This window comes from Bos mutus, chromosome 15 (assembly GCF_027580195.1).
Source record: "Bos mutus isolate GX-2022 chromosome 15, NWIPB_WYAK_1.1, whole genome shotgun sequence".
Classification (NCBI taxonomy): Eukaryota; Metazoa; Chordata; class Mammalia; order Artiodactyla; family Bovidae; genus Bos; species Bos mutus.
Genome location: NC_091631.1, coordinates 8,151,533 through 8,174,148, shown reverse-complemented (window position 1 = coordinate 8,174,148; position 22,616 = coordinate 8,151,533). Strand labels below are relative to the sequence as shown.

Below are 22,616 nucleotides of genomic sequence, written 5' to 3'. Positions count from 1 at the left end.
ACTCTTTTCCTCAAATGTCTTTTAAGGATAGAATGTCTTCACTGAACAGTGAGATGACGCTGGATTTTAATTTAGACTTTCAGTTCTGCGGGATCTGTATATAGCGTATTGGTTGGAGAGTCTAAATTAATCCCCTAGTTCATTATTCCTTGTTTTCTCCTTTTCTACTTACTTCACCACCAAAAATAACCAAGAAAAAAAAATATATTCACTTAGAAACATAATGCAGACTTGGTGTTAGCTCAGTCCCTAAGCAAGTCAAGGAAGTGCTAATTAGTTTCTCAGTTACATTGCCGAAAAGCTATCATCCTCCTTTACGTTCTTGTGTTTCTTGTTAAGTGTATGATTCTAGCATCTGATCTTTATTCCCATGAAGATAAGCTGCTTCTTGTTGTCATTCAGTCATGGCCGATTCTTTGCGACCGCATGGACTGGAGTATGCTAGGCCTCCCTGTCCCTCACCACCTCCCAGAGTTCACCCAAGTTCATGTCATTGAATCAGTGATTCTGTCCAACCATCTCATCTGCTGCCCTCTTCTCCTTTTGCCTTCAGTCTTTCCCAGTATCGAGGTTCCCAGGTGGTCCTAGTGGTAAAGAATGGCCTGCCAATGCAGGAGACTTAAGATACACAGGTTCAATCCCTGGGTTGGGAAGATCCCCTAGAGAAGGAAATGGCAACCCACTGTAGTATTCTTGCCTGGAGAATCCCATGGACAGAGGAGCTTGGTGGGCTACAGTTCATGGGGTCGCAAAAAGAGTCAGATATGACTTAGGGACTAAACTGTTATCTATAGCCCTTGAGAAAGAACTAAATATCCTTGACTATGCTTAATGACTACTAATGACTTTCCCCGCATCAGGGTCTTTTCCAGTGAGTCAGCTGTTCACATCAGGTGGCCAAAGTATTGTAGCTTCTGCTTCAGCATTCGTCCATCCAGTGAGTATTCAGGTTTGATTTCCCTTAGGATTGACTGGTTTGATCTCCTTGCAGTCCAAGGGACTCTCAAGAATTTTCTCCAGCACCACAATTTGAAAGCATCGATTCTTCCGCATTCAGCCTTCCTTATGGTCCAACTTTCACATCCATGTATGACTACTGGAGAAATCATAGCTTTAAATATACGGACCTTTGTCAGCAAAGTTAATATGCTGTCTAGGTTTGTCATAGCCTTCCTTCCAAGAAGCAAGTGTCTTCTAATTTCATGGCTGCAGTTACCATCTAGTGATTTTGGAGTCCAAGAAGAGAAAATCTGTCACTGCTTCCACTTTTTCTTCTTCTGTTTGCCATGAAGTGATGGGACCAGATGCCATGATCTTAGTTTTCTGAATGTTGAGTTTAAAGCCAGCTTTTTCACTCTCCTCTTTCACTTTCATCAAAAGGCTCTTTAGTGCCTCTACATTTTCTGCCATTAGAGAGTTATCATCTACATATCTGAGGTTGTTGATATTTCTCCCAGCAATCTTGATTCCAGCTTGAGCTTCATCCAGCCTGGCATTTCACATAATGTACTCTGCATATAAATTAAATAAACAGTGACAATATACAGCCTTGTCGTACTCCTTTCCCAACTTCAAACCAGTCAGTTGTTCCATGAAAGTGTTACTCCTTGACCCACATACAGGTTAAAGATGGCTTAAAGCCATAAAATAAATAGGAAATACAGCTTGATAACATTATTACGGAATTTCACTCTTGAATGTAGGTTAGTTTAATAACATTTATTTAATGATCTAAGTTTTGTTTGTTGTTATTGTAGTTTACTTCTTAAAATCCTCTGCCTTAGAGGAGCTGAATAGATATTTTTCCAAAGAAGACATACAAATGGATAATGGTGGTGGTGTTGGTGGTTTAGTTGCTAAGTCGTGTCTGACTCTTGTGATCCCGTAGGCTGTAGCCTGCCAGACTTCTCTGTCCATGGGATTCTCCAGGCAAGAATACTGAATTGGGTTGCCATGTCCTTCTCCAGGACAAATGGACAATAGTCACGTGATAAGATGCTCAGCATCACTAATTAGGGAAATGCAAATCAAAACCATAGTAAGATATCATCACCTCATACCTGCTAGAAAGGCTATTATCAAAAAGGCAAGAAATAACAAGTGCTGGTGAGGATATGGAGAAAAGAGAGCTTTCATACCCTGTTGATGGGAATTTAATTGGTGCAGCCATTATGGAAATTTCTCAAAAAATTAAAAATAGAAGTACCGTATGATCCAGCTATCCCACTTCTGGTTATTTATCCAAAGAATATGCAAACACTAATTTGAAATATATGTGCACCCCTGTGTTCATCACAGCATTTTTCCTAATAACCAAGATACGGAAACAACCTAAGTGCCCATCAACAGGTGAATGGATAAAGAAGATGTGGGGGCGTGTGTGTGTCTATATATATGTTGTTGTTCAGTCGCTAGATCGTGTCCAACTCTATGCAGCCCCATGGACTGCAGCACACCAGGCTTCCCTATCCTCCACTGTCTCCCAGAGTTTGTTCAAGTTCATATCCATTGAGTTGGTGATGCTATCTAACCACCTTATCCCCTACTGCCCTCTTCTCCTTTTGCCTTCATTCTTTACCAGCATCAGGGTCTTTTCCAGTGAGTTGGCTCTTCGAATCAGGTGGCCAAATTATTGGAGCTTCGGCTTCAGCATCAGTCCTTTCAATGAATATTCAGGGCTGATTTCCTTCAGGATGGACTGGTTTGATCTCCTCACAGTCCAACGGACTTTCCAGAGTCTTGTCCAGCACCACAGTTTGAAAGCATCAGTTCTTTGGTGCTCAACCTTCTTCATGGTCCAACTCTCTTATATTTATAAATGGACTACTACTCAGCCATTTAAAAAAAGATGAAATCTTACCTTTTGTGAGACCACGGATGGACCTTGAAGATATTATGTTAAATAAGTCAGGTGGAGAGGGACAGATTCTGTATGATTTTATTTATGTGTGGAATATAAAAAATCAATAATATAAATGAACAAACCAAACATGTAGGTACAAGGAGCAGAGTAGTGGTTACCGAAGGGGAGGGGAAAGAATGGAGGGCACAACAGGTGGAGGTCACCTGTGTGGTGACGGATGGAAACTGAGTGTTTGGTGGAGCTGAACGTGCTGTATGGTTGGAGAAGGACATGGCAACCCACTCCAGTATTCTTGCCTGGAGAATCCCATGGACAGAGGGGCCTGGCGGGCTGCAGTCCTTAGTGTCACAAAGAGTTGGACACGACTGAGCGACTGAGCATGCACGCATGTGCATGGTAGAAATATGATGTTATAAACCAGTGTTACTTCAGTAAAATAAAGAAAATCCTCTGCTAAGAATGTAATGCCTCTATCCGTAACACGGAATGCCAGCTTTTAACATGATTTCCACAAGACAGTGAAGCTGATTCCCACATATGCTTCCTGGAAGTTTTACCTGATAATAGTCATGGTATATACCTAAGAATGATATTATGCTTTCCTTTGCTGAACATACATTTCTTCACTTCAAAACACAGAACATGAACGCTGAAGGGGTTCTCTGAAGTGGCAGTTCTTTTTTTTTAATAATTTAAAATATTTATTTATTTTTGGCTGTGCTGGGTCTTTGTTGCTGCGCAGGCTCTCCTCTAGTTGCGGAGAGTGGGGGCTTCTCTCTGGTTGCGGCGCACAGGCTTCTCACTGTGGCGGCGTCTCTTGCTGCAGAGCTCGGCTCTCGGGTGCATGGGCTGCAGGAGTTGCGGCTCCTGGGCTTAGAGCACAGGCTCAGTGGCTTGTGGCACATGGGCCTAGTTGTTCCGCAGCCTGTGGGATCGTCCCGGACCAGGGGTCGAACCCACATCCCCTACATTGGCAGGCAGATTCTTTGCCACTGAGCCACCAGGGAAACCCTAGAGTGGCAGTCCTTAAAGTAGAATCTGTGGATCCCTGGAGGGAGTCCACGAAATTCTTTTTGGGAATCCACAGGGTCAAAATTATTTTTATGAGATTACTAAGACTAGGTGACATTTTTCACTGTGTTGAGTTTTCACTATACAAAAACAATGGTGACTAAAATTGTGGTGCCTTGGGGTCACTAAGAGTCGGACACGACTGAGCGACTTCACTTTCACTTTTCACTTTCATGCATTGGAGAAAGAAATGGCAACCCACTCCAGTGTTCTTGCCTGGAGAATCCCAGGGACGGGGGAGCCTCGTGTGCTGCCTTCTATGGGGTCGCACAGAGTCAGACACGACTGAAGCGACTTAGCAGCAGCAGCAGCAGCAGTATGAATCAAGGCATTGCCACCAGACTGTACTAGTAATCATTGTTTTCTTTACCACGTGCACTTCCAGTAAAAAAAAAAAAAAAAAAAAAAGATGGTTTCATTCAAGGGTGTCCTTTGAAGAAGTGATAAGCGTTGTTTTATTAAATCTTGATCTTTTAAAATTGTTTCACGAAATGGAAAGTATGCATAAGGCATTTCTGCTACAAGTGATTTATGATGGTTATGTGTGATTGTTTACGGTAGAAGCTGAACTGGCTACTTTTATCCTGGACCATTTTACTTGGAAGAGCAGCTGGTGCACACACACTATTCAGACTTGAGTATTCAGCAGACGTTTTCTCATAAGTGAGTGAAGTGTCACTTCTAGGAAAACAATGGACAGGATTTAATAAAAGTTTGATACTAATAAAAGTTGAGGTTTCAAGGAAATGTGAGGAATTCTGGAAAAACTCGTATCCTTCCCATTACTTAGCTTTTTCTGAAGAGATCAGTGGTAATGTTAATGGAGATGACTTTTTTATGGTGTATAATGAAACACGTCAGTAGTAAGAGGATCTACATGACTCATTGAGCCAGTATTTTCCAAATGACCAGTGCTTGATGTTACAGAATCATGCAAGATTAAAAGATCCATTCAAAGTGCAAGTTGGACCAATGGATTTAGATGTAATAATATAAAAAGTGTGTTGATGTTGTTTCAGATTCCACATTGCCTCTAACCTTTAAGAAATCAGTACAGTTGAGCTTTGGTTTAATAGCAAAGAATATCTACGGTTATTTGAAAAGATTTTTTTCTTCCTTTTTCAAACTACATGTCTGTGTGAAGGCAGTTTTCTTTGTATGTGTCAACAAAAACATTTTAACAGATTGAATGCAGAAGCAGATATTAGAACCAACTCTCTTCTGTTAAATCAGGCATTGAAGAGATTTGCAAAAGAGTGCCACTCTTCTCACTAATTTTTTTGTATTGGAAAAAAGCTAATTTTCATAAAATACTACTTGGGTTAGCATGTAATGGGGTTGTTATTTTTTAAACGAATTAACCAAAAATTAAAAATTTTTTAGTTTTAATTTTTAATATGGTAGCTGTCACAGCTATAACTCAAACACGTAGAAGTTCTTTGGGGTCCTCGGTAATTTTTTTTGGCTGTGCTACGTAGCTTGCAGCATCTTAGTTCCCCAACCAAGGGTTGAACCCGGGCCCTCAGTAGTGAACATGCTGAGTCCTAACCTCTGGACTGCCAGGGAGTTCCCTCCTCAGTCATCTTTGGTAGTGGAGCGAGAAGCCCTGTCCTACAGGAAGCTTCCGTAAAGCACTTGAGGTTCCTTGGAAGGCAAGACACACAGAATTCTAACCAGAACCATAAGAGCTGCACTGATTATAGCTCCCTAGTGCAACCTAAGGTCAAGGGTCACAGTTTCCTAAAGCATGTATGGCAAGATGGTGAGTTCTGAATATAAACTACAGATGTGAACTCGGTGCTCAGGAGGCAGGGCTGTGGACTGTTTAAATCTTTTGTGGTTCACAGCCATTTCATGACTCCATTCTGTAGATGTTTTTCCCCTCTGGGTTCTGGTCTTAGGAAGTTTGCCACTCTAGAAATATTGAATATCCTTTCAAAGAGCAATTTTGCCACTTGTGATAAAATGGGAATGGAATCCTGGTGGCTCAGATGGTAAAGAATGTGCCTGCAGTGCAGGAGACCTGGGTTTGAGCCCTGGGTCAGGAAGATCCCCTGGAAAAGGGCATGGCAACCCACTCCAGTATTCTTGCCTGGAGAAATCCCCATCGACAGAGGAGCCTGGCGGGCTACAGTCCATGGGGTCACAGAGTCAGACACAACTGAGTGACTACACACAGCACAGGAATGGAACAGAGGACCACCCCGAAGGAGAGCTCTTTCACCCTCAGACTTCAGTCTTTATCTGCCGACTCCTGATGGCTCATCAGCTGTGGTGACAAAGCAGGCTTCCTGCTCCACATGCCACCTCCATGCCTTACTGAGGCGACCACCCAGAGTGTACTGACAGTTACTTCTCTGGAGGGTCATACATTTAACATGGAAAGGATGAGATGGGAGGATAGGCCTGGTCTTCATGACATTGCAACACCAAATTTAGCACCGTAATAAAATCGCAGAGGTCAGCTTGCTTCAGAATAGACATAATGGGAGAGAATGCGACTTCTCTTCTGGCCTTATTACGTTTCAGATGGTTTGCTTATTCCAAGCCCCTGTTTATAGCGTGACTGATTTTGCACTTCCTATTTTTCCCTGTGACTGCCACCTTGTATCTCATGTGAACTGTCTCTGCCCCTTCTCTTGACCTGTTGATTGCAGTGGCATCCTGTGCTGCTCACGCTGAAGAACCAAATTGAAGAGAACACTGGCCACAGCTTCAACTCCTTGCTTTGCAATCTTTACCGAAATGAGAAGGACAGCGTGGACTGGCACAGCGATGATGAACCTTCACTGGGGAGGTGCCCCATCATTGCTTCACTCAGTTTTGGTGCCACACGAATGTTTGAGATGAGAAAGAAGCCCCCACCAGTGAGTAGTCCCTTTATTTATTTTCTGTTCCTTCCGCTATCTAATAATCTGTGGGAAAAAAAGCTGGGCTCCTAAAAGGCTCCTATTTTCAGATTTAGGGGATTGGAGTATGTGTCTGGTTGATGAAATGTTTTCAACTGATGGCTTATATCCTGTGGATAGCTTTTGACTTCCAAAGAAGCCATTCATTCATTTCTGCAACAGAAATTGCCTGCCGTGTGCCAGGTGTCAGAGGCTTATTTTCATTGGTGGAAAGGACAGACACAGTCACCATCCTCATGGAAATGGGGGTAGACAAACATTATTCATTACTCAAGTAATTGGAAGGCAGAGCTCGAGTGAGTAGGGGCAAGAAGGGAAAGGAAGGAGGCTCAGGGAAGATACCCTTCTTCAGGACCCTTTATTTTAACTAAGTGTTCTTCATGGCAGTGTTGCCTGTCCTCTTTGAAAGGAAGTACTGCAGTCCATCCTAAAGGAGATCAGTCCTGGGTGTTCATTGGAAGCACTGATGTTGAAGCTGAAACTCCAATACTTTGGCCATCTGATGCGAAGAGCTGACTCATTGGAAAAGACCCTGACCTGGGAAAGATTGAGGGCAGGAGGAGAAGGGGACAGGAGAGGATGAGATGGTTGGATGGCATCACCGACTCAATGGACATGGGTTTGGGTGGACTCTGGGAGTTGGTGATGGACAGGGAGGCCTGGAGTGCTGCGATTCATGGGGTCACAAAGAGTCGGACACAGCTGAGTGACTGAACTGAACTGAACTGAACCACACTCATCCCCATTCCTTCTTAGCCAGTTCCTAAAATCCAGATGAATGGTACCTCTTTCAGAGAGGAAGTTCCAGCCAGGTGAGTAGACAAGCAGTGACTAAACTGTAGAGTAACTCCAGTTGTCCGGCCCAGCTCTTACCTATATTTTAATACATTGGAGGGGTATGAGAGCTCTTTGTGTTTTTTTTTGTTTGTTTGTTTTAATCAAGAAGTGTAGAACTTTAGGACTGAAATAGATAGAAAGATACTAGGAACTCTAAGAAAAGAGCAAAGCTCTACCAAATTATCTTATTTCCAGGATTTGCGTGTGGGTGTTTTTTTTAAACCAAGGCTCCCAGTCATTTAGCTTATAACATTAAACCAGACACAGTCAGTGTGGACGGCCTACAGGGCTGTGTTTTGAGTATGACCTAATCCAGACCACGTAATTATGAGGCAGTCAGTGCTTGTGTCTGTTCTTCATCAGATATACTTCTTGGGCTGTTTTCCTGACATGTTTTTGGGTTTCCAAACATGGTATTTTGAAGCATATTGTGTTGTTTTGCACTTAACTCCATTAAGCACCTTTCCTTGGCATATCTTCCATCGATGGGGTTGTATTTGCTTTTGTTTACACAGAAGCTTTGGTCTGTGTTGGCGGGGATCGAGGGTAGTTGTCAGTTGCCAGTGACTTCCTGAGTGAACTTGCTCCCTGGGCACTCTGACTAGCTTCACAGTCTCAGTGTACCAGGGAGAACTGCCTAAGAAGCAGGCTCCCCAGCCTTTGCCATGTTCCTTTCAGGCACAGTTAGCTTTTATATGCAGGCTTCCACCTGATTAAATCCTACGTTCGCACATGTGAGGAGTTCATCCCGCCCTTCCTAAGTCCTCTGTTGTGTGAATGGCAGAGAAACACCAGGTGTCTTATTTTAAAGTTCAGACCCTCAAGCCAGACGTACGGAACACCACCTTTTTGCCAGGCCTGGTCTTGGGAGCTGGGATTATAGCCATGAGTAAGTGAGATGAAGTCATCCTTCCCCTCCTGGAGCTGATGATCTGGCCCCTGTTAGTGCTCTGTCTCCCTTCCAGGGTTATCCTTCCAGCTTTCTGAGTGGACAGCAAACTCTGGTGGATCCAGGATAATCTTTGGTGTAAGCCGAGTCTCTGGTTCTTTGCAGTGACTTTCTTTGTTGCCAAGTATTTAAGTTTTCAGTTACCGTTTTTCTCTACACGTACATTTACCACCACCACCACCATCACCCTTTTTAAAAAACATTTTTTGGCCTATTTCCAGATTTTAAGGTTAAGAATTCCCGAAGCATGCTTTGTAGGATAATTAGTTTTACTGTACAAGCAATTTCCAACTGTTAAGCGTTAGTCATTGGAAGGACTGATGTTGAAGCTGAAACTCCAATATTTGATGCAAAGTACCTGATGCAAAGGGCTGACTCATTTGAAAAGACCCTGATGCTGGGAAAGATTGAAGGCGGGAGCAGAAGGGGATGGCAGAGGATGGGATGGTTGGATGGCATCACCGACTCAATGGACATGAGTTTGAGCAAGCTCCAGGAGTTGGTGATAGACAGGGAAGCCTGGTGTGCTGCAGTCCACGGGGTTGCAAAGAGTCAGACACGACTGAGTGACTGAACTGAACTGAATCATTAACAGTGTTCTGGTGCCCAGAATACCTCTATTCCTTTTTCCCTCTAGGCAGCTGAAGGTCATTTTCTCATATGAGAACATATTCATGGTGATCAAGAATTATTTCTTGGAAATATAATTCAGTTATATTATAGGTTAATGGGTGGATAGAAAATGTAACTACCACTTAGCATTGTGTCTGAGGGCAACCATTTGGAACAAAATTTCCAAGAGGGACACTGACCATACTTACTGAAACTTTGTCTTCTCAAGGCTTCTTAGAGTCTATTTTGATGAACAAGAGTGAAAACACAGGCTGTGAAACACTGAAAATGTGATTAAATCCCTTTAATTGTCTGTCAATAGCAGGGGAATTTGCACTATAACTGTAGTAGCTGATTTGATGAAAATACCTATCTGATAAGTAAGAAAATTTGTCTGAGATCTTGAAACAAAGTTGACTGAGGTAACAGATATGGGAAGAAATACAAATATGTCAGTATGTTGCTGCTGCTGCTAAGTGGCTTAGTCCTGTCAGACTCTGTGCTACCCCATAGATAGCAGCCCACCAGGCTCCCCCGTCCCTGGGATTCTCCAGGCAAGAACAGTGGGGTGGGTTGCCATTTCCTTCTCCAATGCATGAAAGTGAAAAGTGAAAGTGAAGTCACGCAGTCGTGTCCGACTCTTTTCGACCCCATGGACTGCAGCCTACCAGGCTCCTCCGCCCATGGGATTTCCAGGCAAGAGTACTGGAGTGGGTGCCATTGCCTTCTCCGTCAGTATGTTAGGTTACTGATTAATAAGTTGTTGCTTCTGGCATGGTCTTAACTGTGATTGAATTTGATGCAGTTGTATATTCCTTCAATTCTGACTTTTGTTTAAGATGGGGAAATTGAAGGCTAATATATTTGAAATTATAATCATGCATTAGTGAATACAGTTTTAAAATTACTTCCCCTCCCCCGCCACCTCCCCGCCTCGCCCCTCTCCAAGAACCATAAACTCCATTCTTGGATAAACAAAACCCAGGTTTAAACTTTTGGAAAAATTTCTTCAAGTTTCTTTAACAGATTTAAAACATCTTGGGCTTCACAAATCTAGCTAAACTTGAACTACAGAAGCCTTTCTCTGGGTTGACATCTTTGGGATTGTATCTTAGGGCACATCATCTTTATCTTATCCCTTTTCTGAAGGATTGAAAGGAAAATGGTTATTGCAAATCTGTCTACTTTTCTTCCTTAACTATGGTGATAGCTTTGAGAACATGACTCATGATTCATATAACTCAAGCTAAAAGCATAAAATAAAAAGTGTAATTCAAGTTAGTCTTCTGTGTGGAATTTGTAGGAGTCTGACTTTCTGTAGCTCCTAGGAACCTGTCTCGCTATGCCACTAAAGATTGTAATTTTCATGTCTGTCAACAAGACATTTGGAATGTGCTAGAGATCGTGGGAGGGCATCTTTTTCAAGAGCCAGTTAGTTTTAACCTATCAAAGGAGAAGTTAATACCTGTTTGACTTGAGTCAAAGTTTCTCACCTAAAGCTGACATAGAGGAATCATGAGATTTCCTGTATTTGATTCAAGTATGCAGATTTGAGACAGAAAAGCATCTGTTCGGGGCCACTTTCAAAGGGAATTAGCCTTTTTTTTTTTTTTTTTTTTTAACATTCAAACTCCCCCACCCCTGCGGCAGCTGTCTGTTTTGCAGTCTGGCACCTTGAGTAGTTCTCTGTAGCTGCTGATCTTCTGAAAGCTGCCCCAGTTCCACACATTGCATTCCTAACAATTTCTCGCTGTGCTGAGATGGTAAGGAGATCTTTGTTTCCCTAAGCATCAGTGTCCCTCTGATTCATGCAGTTGGCTCAGGCGGCTTCACGCATGCATCATCCCTAGGATTAAACATTCACTCCTCTAAGATGCCAATCCTTGATCCTCATCTCCCTGTCCAAGTCTGTCAACTCTGCTCATTTGTTTTGATTTTATAGTCAATTACCACTTCCTTTAATGATAATAAGCTACTTGGAGACATGGTAGCCTTTCCTTCATTCACCCATCCCTTCTTTTGTTAATTCAGTTAAACCTGAGTGAACAGCATTGTATCTATCTTCTGGCCAATATCAGAATATACTATCTTAAGACAAAAGTAAAGCTTACCAACTATACCTCTGTAGACATTTTTTTTTAAGAAACCAAAAACCTCTTTTATTCTCCCAAGGTGGGCTCATTAAAGCTTTTCTACGTTTGTGTCCCAAACCCAGTTGTACTTTTCAGGCTGTGTTGTGTCCCTGTTATAAAGATTAGTCTGGTTCTTTTCCCAGTATAGCTTTAATTCTATACTGAAAAACAGGCTGGAAAAGGAACTACAAAAGCCATTTGGCAGGCTGCTATTTCTCTGTCGGTTACCATAGAAACAGTGATGGCTGAGTTGGGGGGGGTGAGTATTAGATAATAGGAAGTTTGTGATGCACTGGAGGTTTAGATGCCAAAAGCCTTGTTTTCTAGCAAATTACCCATGCATAAGCACTATCCTTTATCAGCTGAATCCTGAAAATGTGAGGGGCTTCTATCTACCTCAAGATGATTGAGTTGAGGCAAGTTGGGAAATTTCTCCAACCATTCCTTTCTCTAGCACCTTCTGAAGAATGAGAGCTCTGTTCATAATACCAAAAGAGATGTTTGTAAAACCACTTGTGATGGGAGAGGTTGAGAGTTGCCAGTGCATTCGAGTTCCTAGTACCTCCCTGTTTACACACTACTGGGAAGAGTGGGATATAAAAAGGTCATTTTAATCATAAATATCAGTATTTTTTCCAGGGCTTTAGAAGAATTGAGGATATTGGAATCCAAAATAATATAAGCTGACTAGCTTAAATTTGAAAATCGGGTAAACTAGACTGTGCAGTGTTTCGGGGGGTGGTGACCGAGCCTCGGCCTCAGCCACCGCGTCCACTGCTGCTCTTCCAGGCATCCATACTTCTTCTTAGTCCATCTTCTGATTACTGCATCTGTTCTGAGAAATTACAAGAAGTACTCGAAAGGAACTGTTGATAACCATCATCTTTTTAATACAGTCCCTAATGAAATGTAAAATATCAGGTTTCGTTTCCTGTTTCTGTTACTGATGCCTGTAAAAAGCACTTATCTGCTCCATTTATACTCATCCCATTTTTGTAAATGGGGACGGTATTGGTAGCGACTTTATGGGAGTAATAGGAAAGTTTTCCCATGAAAGGCACTCCGAAGGTGTGAACTTTTAAGCTGTTATAAATGGTGGGTGCTACGGTGACTTTTCAGATGTGGAAATTGAAAAAGAAAAGGAACGGCAGTGAGGCTAACCTCCAGGGTTGCCTCACCCTGTGAATGGCATTCATTGAGGGGGTGCAGGGGAGACTCGGGGAGGCTCAAGTGGCCTGTGGATCAGGAATGGAGGTTGAGTTTTTGAGCTCCTGTCTTTAGGGTCATGCAGTGTTTTGGAGAGTGTGAGTGAGTGAGTGGGGGATAAATTGGTGCATGTGTAAGTGGATAAAGATAAGTAGTCCTGGTAGGACCTCAGTTCTCTACAGACGAGCTCTTTGGGGAGTTGGGATCGTCATTTGCTTCTTTGGGGGCTGTCTCAGGCTAGAGTCCGTGTCCTGACTGCCACTGGGAATAACTAATCTTTGCAAAGAACCTCCCGGTTTTGCCACTGAGAGCACTTTTAATCTTGGGAGAACAGCATTTTCCAAAGTGATTTGTCAAATTCGTGTGTGTCCTGACGAGGTATGAGGTCTGCTTGCAAACTTTTTTAAAACCTTGCCTTACTGGTAGTTTTTCCCCCCCTCCACTTTGCCATGCTCTGAAAAACTATTCCTGAGCCTTCTGGTAATTTTCTTTCACAAGCCACATTTTCCTGGTGGATGACTGCTTAGCTGAGGCAGAAAAGAGCTTAGTGAGTTTGAGGAAGGAGAAAGAGGCCCAACAGAGGAGCAGAGTGAGCAAGTGCAGAGAGGAGCATGTGAGGAGATGGAAGGGGTGGGCGGGGCCAGATCACACAAGGACTCAGGATCCTCAGGAAGGAGTGGGTTTTAAGTACATCAGGAAGCCATTGAAATGTGTTAGGCGGAAGAGTGACATGATCTGATTGAAATTTTACAAGGTCAGTTGCTACTGCGTGGAGCTCAGACTAGACAAGAGCAAGAGTGGGAGCCAGGAGACCAATTAAGAGATTGTTATACCTCCTGGGACCAAGGCAGAGAAGGAGAGAGGTGGACAGCTTCAATGACATGAGCTCAAAGGAGCAAGCATTTTTAAGACATGCCTGGGAATTATGGTCTGAAGGTGTTAATGAGGAGTATCCGCTCACTCTGTCGATGTGAGACATGATCACCTTCCACAGGAGAGAGAGTTTTTGAGAGTTTGGAGTCTTCTGGAGAGAGCTAGGTTTTGATTAGGACAAGGAGGTAGAGGGAACCTTCAGAGCACGAGGTTGAGGATCTGGGGGCGTTTACTCATCCCTGAATGAGAATTCCAGCAGACCCAGTGGCAGGGCCAGGGATGGGTGTGGGGATTGTGTTTAATCAGGTTATGTCCAGGGATGGTTTGGGAATAAGTGTTCTGATGTAATGGATGACTGGAGAACCCTGCACTTTTCCTGGTAACTAGGGTCAGCTGGATGTCAGGCTTCATGGAATTTGTCCTGTACGCTCTTCGAGGAAGGAGAGCATTTATTTCTGGTGCTGCAGTCTTGAGTAGAAGCTCTTTCAAAATAGCAATTCCTTTAAGTTGCATTTCTTGGAAATATTATATCACCAAGAACAGCATCTTCATTACATTAAATCTTCTTGTTTTAAATGCACATTTAGTATAGCTAGAGTGACTATAACAGTAAGAGTAAAGTCAACCTTGTTTTTGCTTAATTCAGTAACTTTTCAACCCTCCTACCCCCAACACTCTATCAGCAACAGACACTGGTGACAGGTGTTGCAGTGTAAACTGCATTTGCCTCTTACGATCACTGGATGGGCCTGTCTGGGCTGGCCGACTGCACGTGCCAGGCCCTCGTGCCTAGTGTTCTCACTCACCTCACTGGAACCTTCCCTGCCAAATCCACGTCAAAAATCAGGAGAAGAGTTTGATAAAAGCCCAAATATTTCTGTGTGGCAAGTGAGTTCAAAACTGTTTCGAACGGATAACCTCAAGTCACTTTAAATCTATGGTTTCCCGAGGGTTTCCCTGGTGTCCAGTGGTTAAAACTCTGGTGTTCCCACTGCAGTGGGCACAGGCTCAGTCCCTGGTCCGGGAACTAAGGTCCTGCATGCTGCATGGCGAGGCCTAAAAAAAAGTCTATGCTATCCCATCTAGTTTCCTACTTTATCAGATCTTATTTCAAAACCAGCTGCTGCTTTTTTTAAAGTAATGTTTTTCAGATCATGTTGAAGATGCCATCTCTGAAAGTGTTTGGTCTGAGTCAGCAGACTAGCTGTGGAGATGACTTTGTGGGGTCCTAGCTTTATTTTGTTTCCATAATTTCCATAACTAATATGTTTTGTTTATGTCAAATTTAAAAAATATATTACCACTATGAACAACGGGTCCAGCTGTGTTCTTATATTGGCGTTGTAGAAACAACTTTACAGTCCAAATATAGCTGCAGACTTTGATAATCCATCAGTCTGTCTAGAAGCCAGCCAGGTTCTCAAGGGCAAGGCCACACCATAGTTTGATTGGGAACACAAGCTGGAAAGAAAAGACTGAAAGAGAGAAGAGGAGACATTTTGGCATGGTCCTAACTCAGGAAGCAGGGCCAGCGAAGGGACACTTGGCTCCAGCAGTCTAAGCAGCTGTAGCACATGCTGGCATTTAGTTTTCAATTATCATTTTAATCTGCAGTAAAGCCTTAACCATACTTGTCAAGCAGCTCGACTATGTATCTGATTCTTGGACCAGAGAGCAAGGGAAATTCCTATTCTGTCTGTTACCATCTTGTGAAAACCCTTTGCTTGATTCTGCAGACGCTCCGACATCTTGGTTTTTTCTTGATTTTTGAAGCACAGATTCTGGGATCAGTTGTCTGCATCTGCAGGTTCCCTTTCCTACAGCTTAACTCACTTTTGGAAGCTGCTCTCTAGCTCCATCTCACCGTGATACGGCGATACGGTGATACCATCGTCCTGAAGAGCAAGTAGTCTGACCTTTCCTCAGTTGTCACTGTCTTCCTCCTTGTGATGCTGCTCACCAGCATCTAGCGTCTCTCTCCCTGAAACTCAGCCGTCTGTTAGCTGCCCTTTCTTGCTCCTCCTGGCTTCTGAAATACTGTATTATCTTAGCTGTTCTCACACTTTTCTCACTGCTACATTTCTGCCTCCTTCGGTGTTTTTTTCCCTTTACATTCAACCCCTTTAAATATGGATATTCAGGATTGTCTTTGATTCTGTCATCTTTGTCTACATAACTTTTAAGGAAATTATAAAATAGGAGTAGATTGTAAATGCCATGTAGGCAAGGTCCATTTCTGTCTCCTTTATCGTTACATCCCCAGCGTTTAGCACTGTGTGTATATGTGTATTTTGATTGAATACATAAATGGATTTCATTTATTGTTATGGCTTCAACCATTTCTTCTTTGGTGGAGCAACTTGTGAATCTCAATTCCAGCTTTGACTTTTATCTCACAGTCTAGTCATCACTTTGTCATGAGACATTTCTACTTACAACAGCACATGACTTGTAACCTGAAATTGTAGATTTACTGTTATTCTCTCAGAAAACTCCACAATTCTACCTGCTCATAAGTAGCATTATGTTCATGATGTCACTACTCTCTTGGACAGGTTTAATCGTAAATTATTTTCAGTTCTTCCCCATTCTCTCATTTCAATTGTTTTAGTTCCAAATCTTCTTAATTCTTTCTTGAAAGGTCTGAAAAACTCATCCTTCTAACAGTGGCTTCATTTCAGGCTCTCTTTACCACATGCCTAAAATACTAAAATGCCTTTTTCCACTCTGATATCCGTAATTCTAATCTCTTCTCCTTCAGTTCTGATAACCAGATGCCAGATATTTTCAGGAACAGTTTATTTTCTCTATTTGTTCTTTCTTCTCTTTCCTCCTGCTCACGAATATTAATTGAGCACCCACTATGTGTCGGGCACAATGCTCAACTCTGGAGAAATAGCAGTAAACGTGGCAGACACGGACTGTGCCCTCCTGGATGTCACGGGAGCTGGAGAACTGTTGATTCAATGGAGAGGCGTAATTACGACTTGCAGTTATGGCTCTGAATTTAGATTTTACTCCAAGCGCAATGGGAATAAATGAGGTTGTGACATGCTCTGGTTTATATTTTAAAAAGAACACTGGCTGCTGTGTGAAGAATAATTCAGGGAGAGGCAAGAATAGGAGACTAAAAGGTTGTTCAGTGTTTTTACTGGGAGACTGCTGATTTGCACTCAGATGGTGGCAGTGAGGAGGAACACAGTAGATGAATTTGAGGTGTATTTTTGAGGGTGAACCAGGTTTCTGGCTCAAGCAGTTGGTAGACGGAGGTGCTATTTACTCAGATGGAAGAGGAACAGGGGTTTGCATTTTGTTTTGTTCTTGTTTAGGGAGGATTGTGGAGGAATCAAGAGATCCTTCTTCTACATGCTAGATTCAAGATTCTTGAGACTCCCAAATTGGCTAAGGCGTCAGGGCTTCAGATGACAGGCCTGTGCTAGAGGTGTCATTTGGGAATTGTCAGGATAACAACAGTAACGATGGTGAAGGGACAGTGATAAACAGCGGGTGCCTCGTATGGAGTCTGTGCCCGGCTCCGCTCTCAGTGCTTCCCTGGCAGCCTCCGGGAATCTTAAGAAGTCAATGCTGCTGGCATCTGCATTGCACAGGTGAGGTGGCTGAGGCCCTGTGTTAAGGCACTTGCTCCACATGGCATGGACAATCGGTTGTTGAACTGAGTTGAAACTAATAATCTAGATAGTATGTAAAGCTATGGAATTGCCCATTATCAATTCAGAGCAGAAGAATAGAGAAAGAGGAGCAGAAAGCCAAGACTGAGCTCGCTGCTTTCATCAGTTTGTTTTCCAGCTTAGAAGTCTTTACTTGCTCCTGCTGGAGCACAGGGTATAAACTGTAAACTCTCCCAGCCAGATTTCAGATCTTCGCCACATCTATGCCCAGCTGACTTTGATTCCCTGTGTGATTGCACCATACTGCTGACTTAGCTCTTTGCTCCTTAGACGTGCTCTCCGCCTTCTCACTGGGCTTCCTGGGTGGCGCTAGTGGTAAAGAACCCGCCTGCCAATGCAGGAGACGTAAAAGACACAGGTTCGACTCCTGGGTCAGGAAGATCCCCTGGAGGAGCGCCTAGCAACCCACCCCAGTATTCTTGCCTGAAAAATTCCATGGACAGAGGAACCTGGTGGGCCCCAGTCCATAGGGTTGTGAAGAGCTGGACATGACTGAACCGACTTAGCACACATACACACCAGCTTCTCATGAACTTAAGTCCTCTCCAGCCTTCAAGGGCTCCTGTAGCCTTGAAGCCTTTCAGTGAACAAAGTAATAATAGTTACTGCATGTCAGGTGCTTCCTGAGCTTTGGAAATGAGAAACAGATAGCAGGCTTCTACTTTGTTTTGACCTTTCTGTTCATTTGTCTTCTTATTATAAGCATCTTACTAATAAAAAGATGGAAGAATTTCTAGGTAAGTAGCTTATCCAGGAGATCAGAGATGACTTGGAAAACCAGATGTCTCACTGTTGACTAAGATCATTAATTTGGAAGCATATTTTGCATCCATGGCCTTTTCTGATTGTGTTGGGATCACTGAGATTAAGAATACGATACTTGAAGCAGCGTATGTGTACTGAGCTTTGTTTCAGACACTGTCACGTGGAATGGCAAAGGGTCGTCAAAGAAGCTGGGCAGGTGACATCTGGGCTTGCTTGGGAGCTTACGTGGGATGGCCAGAGGTGAGCATAAGAGAAGGAGTTGTGATGGGTCCACCAGCAGCTCAGTTGGGCAGCTCTTAAGCAGAAACTGGTCCTCAGACTTGTGTATATACTTCCCAGTATTTTTAAAGAAACCAAGTTAGTTGGCAAAATTTATAACTCAGGAGAGATCACATAAAAATCCCATTTATCAGCTTCCCTAGAAAATCCAGAAGATCAGGCAACACCCGGGGAATAACGAGGAAGCGGCAGAGGGTACACAAGTCCCGGGCTGCCTGGTGTCCATGGTCCCCACTCCCCGCTGTGTTGCACCTGCCCCACGCCCCTTGCTTATGTCACCTGCTGGTAATTGTGACCCTTACAGAACAGACAGGGGCCGTGTCGTTCAGACAGGAAGTATTACAGGATTTCAGAAGAAAGAAAGCACTTTGGAGAGCACAGTAAGGTGGAAAAAAAAAAAATACAGACTTTAAAACCAGGCAGGTCTTAGTTCAAATATTTGCCTCCATGTCTCCTGCCAGCCTTTTGCCTTAGAAATGTACTTTCCCTCCAGCTTCCTTTGCTTATAATAAAATGAAGAATATCACGTCCCCTGCAGGGTTGTGGTGAGAATTAGCAGTGCTGGGTACATACGGTCCCTAACATGCCTGGCATTTTAGCAGCTTACACCATGGTTGATGGTGTCCAGAAAGTCTAGCGGGATGACTTGGTTTAAGTACCTGGAAATTGTTAGGAAAAAACACTTGGACCCAGGGGAGTGGGGAGCCAACTCTAGGTGGATTAAAGAGTTAAATCTAAAAAGTACAGAATTTTTTTTTAACTGAAAGGAAATGCAGTTGTATATTTAGGTTTCCTGAGAATGGGAAAAAGGCTTTCTAAGCATAAAAACCATGAAGGGGAATCAAAGAAAGATCAGCAGAGTTGATTGTAAAAGTTTTTGACTGTTCTGTGTTAAACATCATAAACACAGTCAAAAGTCAAATAGCAAGTAAGAAAAATATTTACAGAAAATATAACAAAGGGGAAATATCTTACTATATATGGTTGCAGATCAATAAAAACGTGAACATCCTGTAGAAAAATGGACAAAAGACAGGAACAGAGTTTGCAGTAGAAGAAATGCAAACAGCAGATAAGCATATGAGAAAATGGTGAACTTGGTTAGTAATTAAAGAACTTTATGTCTGAAGAATGAGCTGCCATTTCTCCCTAAACTTTTTTCATCATTGTCAATTGATAATGTTCCATATTGGTGATGTGCTCAGAAGGTAGGTACTATCATATTTTCCAGATGGAGTTATAAATTGCCACAATCTGCTTAAAGCAGTTTGATACTATAAATCAAAGTGCCTTTAAGTTCATGCCCTTAGACCCAGTTTTTCCATTTTAAAGGATTTATTCTAGGGACTTCCAGTGGTTAAGACTCTGCGGTCCCAATGTAGGAGCATGAGTTTGATCCCTGGTCTGGGAACTAAGAACCCACATGCCGCACAGCATGGCCAAAAAAGAGAAAAGAATATAGCCTAGAAATACACTCAGAGATGTTTTGCCCAAAATCTACTTGCAGTAGCTTTTTCTTTCTTTTTCCTTTTTTTTTTTTAAAGTATTAGTGGTATATTAAAATCTATTTCCAACCACGCGTACCTCACTGCTGTATCCTCAGCACAGTGCCTGACATATCCAGGTGGTCAAAAAATAGTTTATGAGTTTAAAGGAGGAAGGATATGTTCATGCAAAGGAATATTATATAACCATTTTAAAGAAATACTGTACATCTAAGATGTAGAAAATGCTCACAGGACAGTGTTAAAAATGAGTGCACGATTGTATGTATAGAATATTCCCTGTGTTTGTGTTGTACGAATTCTGGATGATGGGATTAAAGGTGATTTTTATTTCTTCTTGGTGCTTTTCTTCAGTCATTCAGGACATATTTATTGATATATGTGATAGGCGTTGAGCATATTTCAAAAGGGAAAGACAGCATCCTCTTCCCCTCATGGAGTTTATCAGAGATCAAAAAGGCAGACATTGAACAGGTAATTACAAGCGTATCATTTACTCTAGTGAACTTTTATAGTAGGGAAAAAAACTATGCCAATGATGATTTTTAAGCACTGATGTTTGTAATTTCTAAGACACCTTTTTAGGACAAGAAAGCCATAATTACAGGAAAGATCTACATCGATCTCATACAGTGTGAAGATTTCCTTTCCAAGGGAATGAAGAATGTTTAGGTTTCTTATCTGTTGGGTGGTGTGTAATGATATGACAATAAATACATCCAGGCTTTTTTTTTTCCCCCTAAATAGCATTTTTCTAAAGGAAACTGCATAGACTCAGATCTTGGTAAGAGTTGTGAAACTTTGGAAAATCCTAGCATTCATTGAAAAGTATAATTAAGCATTCAAATGAATTGGCTATGGTTGAGGAGGAAGTGAGAATGTTGATTAGCATTAATGTGAAAAAAAATTTTTTTTTCTTTTTCTTTTTCCATCTACTTGTGAGTTTTCAAGTGTGTGGGAAACCAAGAATATCAGTAGCAAAACCCACCCTGTAGACTGACTCTGGCCCTACAAGTTTCTTTGAATGGGGATCAGGAATGGAAAATTTTATCCTAAGCCAGGGCTTTTTAGAGGATGTGTTTTGTTTTGTTTTGCAGAAAGACCTGAGTAAATCAAAAGGGTTTCAGAGCCATGTTTGGGTAACAACCGTGCTTAATAGCCGTGAGCTTGCTCCTCTAAACAGTCAGACCCAGGCTTCCACTGTCACTTATCCATTTATCAACTGAGCTCTTACGCTCAGCCACGTGAGCTCCTCTGGCCCTTTATCTGATTCCTTGGTGGAAAAAGTCTCTGTGGATTTTGGTTGCGTTGAAGGGTGGCTGTGTGGTCTTTTGCTGCCCCAGTCTCAGGAGAGGGAAGCGTCTGTGAGCCCAGTGCTGCCTTGGTAGAATCCCCTGTCCTCTATCCCATCTGTGTCCTTCTGCGAATTATGGGGGGCTTCCCTGGTGGCTTAGTCAAGAATCCTCCTGCAGTGCAGGAGACCTGGGTTCGATCCCTGGGTCGGGAAGTTCCCCTGTGAAGGAAACGAGGAATGCATTTGCTGAGCCAAGGTTGTTTGAAGGAACAAATGACGAGCAGCAGAGTAATGACATCACCTCTCCCTATGGATGTGCTGGTGTTACCATCTCCTTCCGGGACAGATCAAGGTAGCTCCCTGCCAAGAAAAGGCTCACCCTCTTTTGCTATTTGGTACAACTAAGGGTTATACTGGATGTGATGTGTTTCAAACCACCCTGAGGCTTTCTCTCATTTGAAGAACTCAGATCTTAGAATTGGAGAGGGAGACGTGGCTCTGCTGAGCATCACATTCAGTCCGTGCTGATATACCCCTCCTGGGTTTGGAATCCTCTCTCCCTGCTTCGTGTTTCCAGATAGGGTTACAGTGCTCACCTCTTCTCTTCCACTGGCCTTAGCACCTCCTCCTCCCCAATAATGACTTTTTTTTTTCCACATTTGGAAAAGTTTTAAGGAGTTCCATTTATTTGGAGCACAGGGTGCTCGTGAAAGGGATGTAGGAGACGAAGCTAAAGAGAAGGAAGCAGGCAGGTCATCAAGGGCCTTGGGTGCCAGGCTAATGGATTTGAACTCCATCCTGAAACCTTTGGGATGTCATTAATGTATTTTAAGCAAGGGAGGGGAATTCTGAGATCAGATTTGCATTTTATTACAGTGGCTCTGACAGAGCAACCCTGGATTAGAAAGTGCTGACTCTTGACTCTCCTAACTTCTTCTCCAAATCACTCCTTAGACCTGCCCTCTGGTCTCACAGACCTGTGTATACATGATGGGCCTTGGCTTCTTGGCCTCTGGCTGTCGCATATACAACTCCTTCTTCCTAGGACATGCTTTTCTTTCTTAGTGTTTTGTTTTTTTAAATTAAGTGTAGTTGATGTACAGTATTATCTCAGTAATGCTTTAATGTTCTAGGAGATCATCTCAGACTTGTCTTCCTGTTGTGTTAAGTGTCTTTCCTGTCTGCTGTACTCTCCTGTCCCAGTGCTCGATTTATAGATTAAAGCCCCGATGTACTTCTGGGTTACACAGAGGGCAGCAGCAGTTCTGTCTGTAGCTGTGTCGAACCTTGATCTGGTGACTGACTTACAGCCTAAATCAAGGAGCCTTGGACCCTCTGATCATGAGCAGCGCACTGCCTTCTGATATCTTTTCTTCAGTAGGACGTACATCTATCTGCAGTCCTTTTTTCAGAGAGCACCCTTTTGCTTTTCTGAGCTGGAACTGCAGACAAGGTCACCTTCCCAGTCCTCTGTGGTTGGCTGGGGCTCAGAGGTAAATGTTTTGGTGCTTGCTACTGGAAAGCAGAAGGTGGCAGACACAAAATCAGTCACTGAGACTGAAAGTTATTTCAAACATTGCTTGTGTCTTCTGCTTATGAAAGTTATGACAGTGCTTGACAAAGTCACTGCCA

The 22,616-nt window shown here is 42.8% G+C and overlaps 1 protein-coding gene across 5 annotated transcripts in view; it reads left to right on the top strand.

Moving 5' to 3' along the window:
- ALKBH3 (alkB homolog 3, alpha-ketoglutarate dependent dioxygenase) overlaps positions 1-22,616 on the top strand; it is a 43,303-nt gene that overhangs the window by 16,593 nt on the left and 4,094 nt on the right. For 4 of the 5 annotated variants that reach the window (XM_070383529.1, XM_070383530.1, XM_005905134.3 and 1 more), the window contains exon 8: positions 6,592-6,801. In XM_070383529.1, the coding sequence (XP_070239630.1) occupies positions 6,592-6,801 (210 nt within the window). Of the gene's footprint in view, positions 1-6,591; positions 6,802-7,230; positions 7,656-22,616 lie in introns of all 5 variants that reach the window. The other variant, XR_011467001.1, reaches the window with a different exon arrangement.